Consider the following 11,565-nt stretch of genomic DNA (forward strand, 5'->3'; position numbering starts at 1 on the left):
AGTAAAGTTAATTTCTTGTTAGCTGTCCCTGCCTTTAGCTAAGCTACTAGCCGACATGGCTAGCCTGACTCCCCGACTGAACGTTCTAACACGCAACACTTTAACATTCATCTTAAGTTCACAGTCCATCTGCCGAACGTCCTCTTTGTCTTGGCGTAACCTAATCACTATACTTGGTATTGATAAGCTTACGGCATGCAGCGTTATTTCTTCTGCTCCGATGCTGCACATTTGGTATTTCACGTTTTCAAAAGTAGGATGGTCTTGGCCAAGACGTCCACTCGCTCCCGTGGATAGCGCCGAAGAGACCCCGTACCTGTACCCCCTCGTGGATAATACCGGTCATCTTCACATCTCTCTACCTCCTACCAGACCGACGCCAACCAGCTCCCCCTAGTGTTAGTCCTCCCACAATGCTTTGCCGGCCACAAAAGTAAACAGTCCATTGAAACCAAGCATATTATCTGCAGAGCCACAGAGCCCGGAACAAGTCAGACACATTCACGTGTCTACACTATTCTACAAACGTGTCTAATGTGAAATATATAAGCATGTAAGCAAAACTAGATTTTAGGTCTGTGGAAAGTGATTGTTAACATTCTATTTATTTGAATTTTTTTGCGAGGCCCCCCTTCTCACGAGGCCCAGTGCGACCGCACGTCTCGCATGCCCCTAGCGGCGGCCCTGCATACCATACCATACCATACCATACCTTACCATACCTTAATTTACCATACCATACTTTAAATTACCTTACCTTACTATCATACCTTACCTTACCATACCATACCATACCATACCATACCATACCATACCATACCATACCATACCTTACCATACCTTACCTTACCTTACCTTACCTTACCTTATCATACCATATACCATACCATACCATACCATACCACACCATACCATACCATACCATACCATACCATACCATACCATACCATACCATGCCATGCCATACCATACCATACCATACCATACCATACCATACCATACATACCATACCATACCATACCTTATTATTTGTCACTTGTACTGCATTGAGTAAAGTTATGATGTATCAGCCCATTGTATTTTCATTAGAATGTGCCGCTCATAGCTATAGGCCCCTAAGTCTTCTCGGTGCCAACCTTAAAATATTTGCAGAAGTCCTGGCCCTTCATCTACAAAAGTATATGACGGTGCTCAGGGCTTGACATTAGCACCGCCACCCGCCAGATGCGGGTAGAATTCCCCTGTGGCGTGTAACTCTGTCATTCTACCCGCCACAGTGGCTAGTGGCTTAAAGGTCTCTCTCTCTCTCGGTCTCTCTCTCTCGGTCTCTCTCTCTCGGTCTCTCTCTCGCTCTCTCTCTCTCTCTCTCGCTCTCTTCTCTCTCTCTCTCTCTCTCTCTCTCTCTCTCTCTCTCTCTCTCTCTCTCTCTCTCTCTCTCTCTCTCTCTCTCTCTCTCTCTCACCGGTGCTAGTACACTGTGATCAAACCGGTTTTATTTGGGGTTGCTTAGATAATCTTAGAAAATTATTGCATGTAATTGACAGTAAAAAACAGTAAGGACAATATAACTCCGGCCACAGTTCTGTCTTTGGATGCCATGAAGGCCTTCGAGACTAGAATGGTCATATCTATGGACGGTACTGGAGGCTATGGGACTTGGAAAGAAATGTATAGATATGATTAAAGTACTTTACGCCTCCTTGTCAGCAATGATAATGGAAAATATGCTCCCCTCTCTTCCCTGTCTCTAGGTCTTCTATAATAATGTAATGATAATGACTTGGATTTATATAGCGCTCTTCATGACACCCAGAGCGCTTTACAGAGTCCATTATTCGTTCATACACAGTCATACCGGTGGTGGTAAGCTACAATTGCAGCCAGAGCTGCCCCGAGGCAGACTCACGGAAGCGTGGCGAATAATCATCGCCTACGGCCCCTCCGACCACCACCAACATTCATTCACATGCATACACATTCATACGAGGCAAGTAGGTTAAGTGTCTTGCCCAAGGACACAACGGCAATGGGATGTAGATGGGCTTGAGCGGGATTCGAACCACCAACCCTTCGATCATTGGACGACCCGCTCTACCCCTGAGCCACGCCGCCCCACGACAGGGTTGTCTAGACAGGGTTGTCCTTTGAGTCCCGGACTTTTCGCGCTTTCCCTGGAACCATTAGCCCCATTTATAAGACAAACAGAAGAAATCGTCCCTATAACAATCAAAGATACCCCACATAAAATTGCTCTTTACGCGGACGACTTACACATTGTTATGCAGGACCCCTCCCAATCTGCCACAAATTTACTCAGGATAATTGATGAATTTGGTAAACTATCAGGCTTCAAAATCAATTGGCCCAAATCAGCTTGTCTACCTCTGAATGAATTGGCCAGAACGGTGCAATTACTGGCCGACATCCCCATAGTCGAGCATTTTAAATACCTAGGCATCAAGATTTTCCCCACCCTAAGTCAGGCAGTTAGACATAACTATATAGGCACTTACAACAAAATAGGATCTCAATAGATCAGTGGTCATGGTCGATCTTTGAGACTTTCGTTGTCGATCTTTCCCTGAAAATTAAAAATTAATATATATATATATTTTTTTTTAGATCTTTCCCTGAGAGTCCACATTACAGTTCTACTTTTGTTTTGATGTGAAAAGTGATGCTGCACTTAGCACTGACTGAGAAAGTACACATTACAGTTCTACTTTTGTTTTGATGTGAAAATTATGCTGCACTTAGCACTGACTGCACTTAGCACTGACTGCACTTAGCACTGACTGAGAAAGTACACATTACAGTTCTACTTTTGTTTTGATGTGAAAAGTGATGCTGCCTTAGCACTGACTGAGAAAGTACACATTACAGATCTACTTTATAAAATGCTAATTGTAAATATGTTTGTCAATGTTAATAATATGAGAAAGTCCACATTACAGTTCTACTTTTGTTTTGATGTGAAAAGTGATGCTGCACTTAGCACTGACTGCACTTAGCACTGACTGAGAAAGTACACATTACAGTTCTACTTTATAAAATGCTAATTGTAAATATGTTTGTCAATGTTAATAATATGAGAAAGTCCACATTACAGTTCTACTTTTGTTTTGATGTGAAAAGTGATGCTGCATAAGATGACTGCACTTAGCACTGACTGAGAAAGTACATATTACAGTTCTACTTTGACGTTTTAATGTTGGACCAAAGCATTGCATGTAATTAGAATACAGGCACATAAAAGTCATTTAGTTTAAAGTACAATCTTGGCTGTATTTTTCTCTCAACGCTTCAATGGGTAGATCTTGTCTTCACCAACAAAAAAAAGGTGATCTTGGGCTTAAAAAGGTTGGTGACCACTGCAATAGATGGTCGAACCTTCCCAACTCACTACAAGCCAGAGCATCCATAATAAAAATGAACGTACTGCCCAGGATAAACTTGCTTAGCTCAATGCTCCCCTTACCCCCTCCAATCGACCACTGGCACAAGATACAAGCTATGGTATCTAAGTTCATTTGGAATAACAAGTGACCGCGAATCAAAATAACCACCACTCAATGTAGGAAAAAGGATGGGGGTTTAGCAATCCCTGATTTTAAATAATATTTCTGGTCCTTCTCATTGAGAGCCCTGATCCCGAAATTGCTGTGTTGTGGCATACGTTAGAGGAAGCAGCAGTCTATCCACAAAGATTACAAGATATAGTATATTCCAACACCCCTATTACAAAATGTCAATTACAATTTGGTCCTATCACCTCCCATGTGATTCAAACATGTCTTGTACTATTAAGTGCCCATGGCACCTCGACTCTCCAATATTTCATAACCAACAATTACTTGTTGGGCATAAACCCGTTAACAATCCTCAGTGGGAAAGGAAAGGAGTATGTTTATGATAAGATTGATCTTCGCACGTTTCAAGATCTGAGAATTTTATGACCTCCCCGGCGAAGATATGTCTTTCGTAGTGTCTGTGACAGTATATATTTATTTTTATATTCAGTTTTAATTATTTTTGTTATTTCTGTTTTCTATTTTGTATTAATCTAATTTCATTTAATTTAACTGTCTTGTCGTTATTGTAATTATTATTGTTGAAGTACTGTTCTGTGATGTCTTGTGTATTATTATTATTATTATTATTACTTTATTGTGTTGTGTTATTGTTACATGTGAGAATGGAAAAATGGAAATAAAAATGTTATCACAAAAAGGAATGTGCCGCTCACAAACCAAAATACAGTCTAAAGGTTGTGCAAACATTTTTAAGTTAAGGATCACCAAATAGACACGTAACAGGTCAGGGACCCCCATTTGAGAAGATTTTTGTTGTTCAATTAGATTTTGTCTAGAATCCCATACCTGTCTCTACTGTAGGTAGAGAGATAACGAGAATAGAGGGAAACCTACCATTAGAATAGTCACATACCGGTAGTTGTACATTCTCTCACTGGGATAACTTCAAGTGAAGAAAATATTAGTGAAAGTAAATTATTACAACATTTTCTAGGGACCCCCTGGAACCCCGTCCAGGACCCCTGGGGGTCCCCAGACTGCCCTTTGAGAACCACTGCACCACAGCAGCTGCAAGTTTGTGTGGGAGGGGTTATGTTAGGTGAGAGAGAGGGATATCTGGGTCTGTAATTACAATGCCTCTCTAAGGGTGCTTTCTCACTAGCCATTCGGGGTCGAATCAGCTCCGCTCCGTCCTTGGGTGCGAACTTCCCCCCTCCCTCTCCCCCCTCTATTTTTCGTACACACTGCAGTCTTGGTGCGCTCCGGGTTTTGTTTACGGTTTGCGTTTTGAGCGTGTAAGCTGCCGTAGGCGATGATGTCACGCTCTAACGTCAACACAGGAAGAGTTTAACACACGGTGGTGGAAACTGGATGCTGATATAAAGAAACAAATAACCAATAAATATGAAGTTATATTTGAACCTCTGTTGTCAAGCTTTTGTCAATATAACCCACCCCCTTTTCTCATGAATGGAACTGGTGTCGTGGAGTCAGCTTTGAGCGTTTTCCAGGGTTAACACTAGGCTAACGCTAGTTAGCTTAGCCTATTTATTACTAGTTAGCAGCTAACATTAGCCCATTGCTCGCGTCAATTATATTGCATGTCATTGATCTGGTTGGGCACCACTGGTCTATAGAAATAAATGCATTCGAACAAGAAACCAATGTATAGTAGACATAGCAATGGCAAAAAAATTGCCAGGCCTAATGCGAGCCAGGGAAGTCTTGTGCTTGTGCTTGTTACGTGGCTTCATCTCAACGTTTTCATCCACTGAGCCGTGAGGCTCAACATGCTTGTTTGGTTGAGGTCTGAACTTGCCAAATTGCCCATAAATATAGTTTTTGTGGGTATTGTCCAGTTGTTGCTGTATGTTTTTATCTGCCCAAAATTCAAGCAAGCATGAAAGCATTACAGTTTGCACACCACGCCCCCCGCTCCCACTGGCGCTCACCCGAAACCACCTATTCGAGCGGTCCAGGTTTGGAGTGAATCAGCGTCCCCGGTGACGGGGGGAGCGTTCTCATTAGGATGATCACACCCTATTTTGGTGCGATCACGCTGTGATTCGACCCCGAATGGCTAGTGAGAAAGCCCCCTAAGTGGTAGCACTGATAAGAGTCAGCGTCAGTCTGTTCGTTGTCAATAAGGTCATGAAGACTAGTGTTCAATTTGGATTTTCACCAAATTTACAGAATTGTGTGTATTCTACCAGACCCTGGTGTCCTGAACAAGGGCCCTTGCACCAGGGGATGTATCCCAATGTAGTACAGAACTCATAGTACAGTTTCTTACTTGTTTTACAGCTGGAAAGGTCTCTGCATGCCAGTGCTGGGAAGCTCTGTGAATATTGACCAGCTGGACATTGACCAGCTGTACAAATAAATACTCTTTAAAGTGGTAGTACTGGTCTAGAATTAGTGGTCGGGTCACATGACTGAGCTTGGACGAAACACATTGAACTGGTCTCTCAAATCAGCACTCCTTCTAAAAGATGCCGTATACGTACGACTCGGGGGGCGTGGGGAGGTTACTGGCATAACACTGCTTACCGGAAGAGCGGGAGACCTGACATTATGAGAACTGAGGAGATAGATACACTGGATGAGGATGGACGACAGGATGAGAGATGGAGAAGCGACATCATGTGTCGAGGACTGAGAGAGAAAAGAGAGGGTGCTAATCCCTCTTCGGGACGGACTCGGGAACGAGGGGGGCTGGTTAGTGTCACAGGCTTCGCCACTGCTGTAAAAGGTAAGGTCTGTGACGCACGTGAACAGTCGCTTCCAAACATATTGGGCTCCAGCTGCCCTCTGGGGTTCTGCCAGCGCTCCTTTTCCACATCACTGGCGCATTGTTGATATATTGTCACAGAGGGACAGTCAGATTTTCTCATGAAGCTATCCCCTCTCTACTCTCTGCCTCTCTGAAGCTAAAACCCTCTCTACTTAAAGGGGAACACCGCCCAAATGAATAATTCAGAATGTGTTATTTCCATGGCCTAGGAAAGTTCAATAGATATTTTTGTGAACTCGCTCGTGAAGGCATAAGCCAGAGAAGACTCAAACTTGTGAGCTCATCAGGTATAAAGTCCATGAGCTGCTCTATGGACAATGAATGGGAGTGTTTGAGTTTTTATACCGAAATTAGCTTCATTTTATGCTCTCAGTTCTGAAACAGAAAATGTATCTGTATACACAGAACATTCCCCTGGGTGCTCTCAGTGTCACCTAGAACTCCTTTCTCAATTCATCATCTATGGAGCAGCTCCAGACTTTATGACATAACAAGTTTGAGTTTTAGCACTCTAGTTTTTGGATTCGGGAGAGAGTTGTTTGTTTTCACTAATATTATTGGACTAAGACCATATAGTTATAACATGTATGAATTCTTAAATTGGACATATAGTTCCCCTTTAAAGGAACAGCCTGTTTATTTTTTCTTTATTTTTTTAAGAGTCCTTTCCGATTTGTCACAGAGTAATTTGAGTGTACCCAGAAAGGCCTTGCAGCAGTGTTTTGATTTCGGAGATAGCAAAAGTTGTGAGAAATGTATAGTGGTTTACTGGTTGCACCTTCCAAAACATTCCCCAAACATGGCCCAGAGACATGCAAAGGGTGCCAATTGACTTGCATTTGCATTACTGAAAACTGCTATTGTCGGAAAACTGCATTTTCAGCCATCACTTATCCGAATGGTAATGACAAAGGACCTGAAACTAAATTATATCTGCACACTCGATTACAATGACAAAGGACCCTACTGCATTTGATCATTCGTCAATGTTTTATTGAAAAAAGAACAATATAATAGCATGTACAATAATAATAATAACAATAATAACAATAATATTATTAGTAAAAAAAGATCTGTACATTCCATGGTTTTGCAGTACATTTGGAAGACTGATACAAAATTACTGCAACAGGGAGGGGTGTATTTACAATTGTTGGAACTATAACCTAATGGCCGTCTGTCGTTGATAAAAAAAAATATAAGAGGAAAAAAAGATACAGGATATAAATTTGTCTTAATGCAAATTCTTGTGCAGTACACCTTCATATGCCAGGGTTACAGTACATTTGGCTTTGAACTATGCTTTCCAATCTTACATTCCCAAAATAAAACAATGCTTTAAAATGGAGATTGAAAAATAACAGTATCGATAAGGAGGCAGGAGGAATATACACACATGTGCAGAAAAACAATGGGACAGTTGTATCAACAATGTACAACTGTTTTACTCATAAACAAATTTACTATAAATGAATTTTTATATTTTTGCAGCATTGGCTATATGAGTTTAAAGAGTAGACATCTCTAGTATCTATTTCTTGGCAAAAAGAGACAATGTACAATATAGTCACCGAGAGGTGTTTCTATATAAACTATTCTGCATGACAGCAACTGATAAATGCTAAATCTCCATTCATAATACTGTGTGAGAGATTAGAAGGAGATACATTTTCTTGTTTTTTGCCCCAAGAAGATTCGTTTTGTGTTGGATTAAAAATCTGCTTTACATGTTTGGCTTTGAATATTAACCTTTTGGTTGCGATTAATTTGAACATTTGTGATCAATTGAGCTATGAAATAACCTACAAACATTAGTAGGCTTAAAACCTCTTATTGTTTAGGTCATACTACATCATGTGAACAACTTCTTAGGTCATACGTAACTACATCATGTGAAACATAAGAATGCCAAGTTTACCATCTTAGATAGTTTGTGCAATCCTGAAGTCACTTTTTTGATTGTGGTATTAAGGCTTGATGAAGTGGATCAAGCTAAATATTACCAACTGAAATGATAAGATGTACTGTATACATGCAATTGAACAACAAAACCCTCTTCAGCGTAATAATGTACTAAGTATTCTACTCATATCTGTACCAATCTAATTAGGTGATGTTTTGTGTATAAAAAAAACAGAAGAAAAGAAATAAACATAACTATGATAATAATACTCTTTGGCTTTTGTTATTTCAACCCTAGGAAATGCAACAACATAGCAGCACTTTTAAGAACATTCGTATTCTCATTTTACCCCTCTTCTAGGTTTAAATTAATCCTTACATTTTGATGCCATTAATACTACCCTGCTCAATTCCTTCATACAAAAACAGGCATGCTTCTATCAATTTGACCAGCAATGAACTGCCCCCTCACAGCCTGAAAGTTCGAAAAGCATCTAGTACAAGAACAGAAGCTCTCAAGTCATATAATTAATCGCTTTGTTCATAATAGACTCTATTTTGGGAGGCTGAAATATCAAGAAAGAATTAGGCCTAACTATACACTTGTATACATATTGAATTCACTAGAACTGTTTTTTTTATATAAAATATACCAGAGCTACTATTAAAAAAAAAAAAAAATAAGAAGAAAAGGCCATTCGACCTCTGCAATGTATAATGCCTGCTATGAGTCCAGCTCATGAACAGTAAATCTACGGTACCTTATTTGCTTCAGAAATGTATGGCAGCAAGAAGTTGTCGTGAGACAAGGCTATAGGAAATATATGACATGGTGCTTTAGTGAACACCTTTATCTGTTATCTAAAAGTATGAATTGGTTCTTAGTATTTATACAGGTACTTTACATACCACTTACATTCTTTCTTGTTAAGGCTACATCAAGATGTCCTTTGGAATCTTTCACAATAGCGTCAAGTCTAGCTGGATTCAAAACTGTATAATTTAAAAGAAGAAAAAAAAGTACATGAAATTGTGAGTGAAACGTTGATGAGATTCCATTCTTGGATTTGGAATCACCAGGCAGGCAGACTTGCAGTTTAATTATATAAAACTTTAAAAACATGATTTTTAGGAAGGATTTTAAATCACTTTTGCCCAAAAACCAATTAATGTGCAAATTAGCAAAGAGAAAGTCTATGATAGTCACTGCGAGAGAGTTAAACAGTCAAAAACGAAATTGTTAATTTCTATTTTCTTTTTTTTTCTAGTTCTAGTTTCTGTGCGTTGAGGATAGATTTTATACCAGCACTTGGAGAAAATATAGATATAGAACCACCATTCGTAATAAATCTTGTTCTTAATTTGCTGGACAGAGAAACAGAGACATGCCTGCTATTTTCAAGTCATTCCAACAACCCCTTTCTCTACATTATTCAGTCAAAATACACTAAATAGATGCACACATTCACAGGGACTTTTTTTTCTCCTTTTTTCCCTTTCTTCAATATGCACATGGTTCATAGTGCTGCATTTATGTCATATTGTATTTAATTACATGTCAAATAAATCTTACATACAAGTCCTCAACCAGTCCGTTCCCACAGCAGTACCGTCAGGCTTGAACTTCTCCTCTACCACCAGGGCCCAGTTCAGCTCAATGTGCCTTTTCAGAGCAAGAGGTGATTTTTTAGATAAGTTCTGCAAAAGTCATATTTCTGATTCTCGCCTCAGAGGTCGCGGCTCTAGTGGCACGGTGGCCTGGTTGTGCTCGCTCTCCGAGATATTGTCCGCCTGGGTGCCGTCGGGGCCCACGCTACCCCCGTTCCCCTCGTCTGTGTCCTCTTTGTTTTCAAGTGCAATCTCGTTCTCGTAGCAGAAGGAGTTTGAGTTGGACAGGATGTATTTTTTCTCTGCAAGGTCTCTGGCGCTGCACAGCGGGGTGCTCGGCACCTCGTACGTCTTGTGAAAGCGAGAGTAGTCCACCTTGTAGTAGTTCTTCTCCTCAAAGAGTACAGGCTCAAAGCGATGACCCCAGAGGATCTCGCTGGCCAGGTAGGAACTGCGGCACTGCGTGGTCATGGCAGTGGCCTCGACCATACCCTCTAGAATGACCACTATCTCAAACTCGCAGGTCTCCAGCTCCTGCTTGCTCATGTCATAGAAGGGGCTTTTGTCATCGATCTCGTGGACAATGGTGATGGGGGAGACCAGGAAGATGCGGTCCACTCCGAATTCGAAGCCCACGTCTATGTTCATCTGGTCTAGGGGGATGAACTCCCCCTCGGCTGTGGTACGCGATTTGAGGAGCTGCGCCCGCACGTGCGCTTCCACCAGGTGGCTCTTCCTCAGGTTGCCCACGCGCCACATCAGACACAGCTTGTTGTCTCTCATGGCCACCGTGGCATTGTGACTGAACACCAGAGTTTCATTCCTCTTCTTGGGCTTGGCCATCTTGGCCATGACGGCACCGATGATGAAGGCGTCGATGATGCAGCCCACGATGCTTTGGAAGACCACCATGAACACCGCAACAGGGCACTCGTCCGTCACGTATCGGGAGCCGTAGCCAATTGTGGTTTGAGTCTCAATGGAGAAGAGGAAAGCAGCCGTGAAGCTGGTCACATTGGTTACACACCTCTGGACTTTACTCTCCAAGTCCCCATGGAAGATGGCCACCAGCCAGAAGACACAGCCGAAGAAGAGCCATGACAGGAGAAAGGCTAGGGAGAAGATGATGAACATCCATCTCCAGCGGATGTCCACGCACGTGGTGAAAATGTCAGCCAGGTAGCGCTGGCCTTTCTCACTCACGTTGATGAACTGCACATTGCAGTGACCGTCTTTCTTCACGAACCTGCTCTGAGGCTGGTGCCGCGTGTGCACCTTGCCCTTGCCGTTCCCATAGCCATTGGGCACTGCCATGGTGGCAAGCTTCATTCCGTCCTCCTCTGATGACACAATGCTGTAGCGGTTGGCTCGCACACTTCCCATCACCTCTGTCTGGGAGGGCTGTGCTGCTTCTGCTTTGGAAAACAGTCTGAGTTTCTGGAAGAAGCGTTGGAGAAACAGTTTTGAAACACTTCGGGGGACCGACTTAAGCAGGAAATGGTGATTAAAAAGAAGAGGCAGGTTGCGGAGATGCCTCTCTGCCCTCTGTGGCCTCTGGCTTGACTGCAACCAAAGCGAGGGCTGCAGGGCTGAACTGGTCAGGCCTCTCTCATCAGGTGTTTGGGCCTCATCAATTTCATATACTATGGAAACCAGAGACACAAAAAAAAACAAAAAAAAGGTTTGTTAGACAATGTATACTAACAACATCTTCCAGATAGATCAAAT

At 41.9% G+C, this 11,565-nt stretch overlaps 1 protein-coding gene across 1 annotated transcript; it reads right to left on the minus strand.

Moving 5' to 3' along the window:
• Positions 1-7,302: 7,302 nt before the first annotated feature.
• Positions 7,303-11,353, minus strand: kcnj2a (potassium inwardly rectifying channel subfamily J member 2a). The gene has a single exon (XM_084323858.1). It carries the CDS (start codon positions 11,218-11,220, stop codon positions 9,937-9,939), a length of 1,284 nt encoding a protein of 427 aa, XP_084179984.1. The 5' UTR covers positions 11,221-11,353; the 3' UTR covers positions 7,303-9,936.
• Positions 11,354-11,565: the final 212 nt, after the last annotated feature.

The sequence above is a fragment of the Notolepis coatsorum genome (assembly GCF_963971535.1).
Source record: "Notolepis coatsorum genome assembly, chromosome: 10".
Lineage (NCBI taxonomy): Eukaryota > Metazoa > Chordata > Actinopteri > Aulopiformes > Paralepididae > Notolepis > Notolepis coatsorum.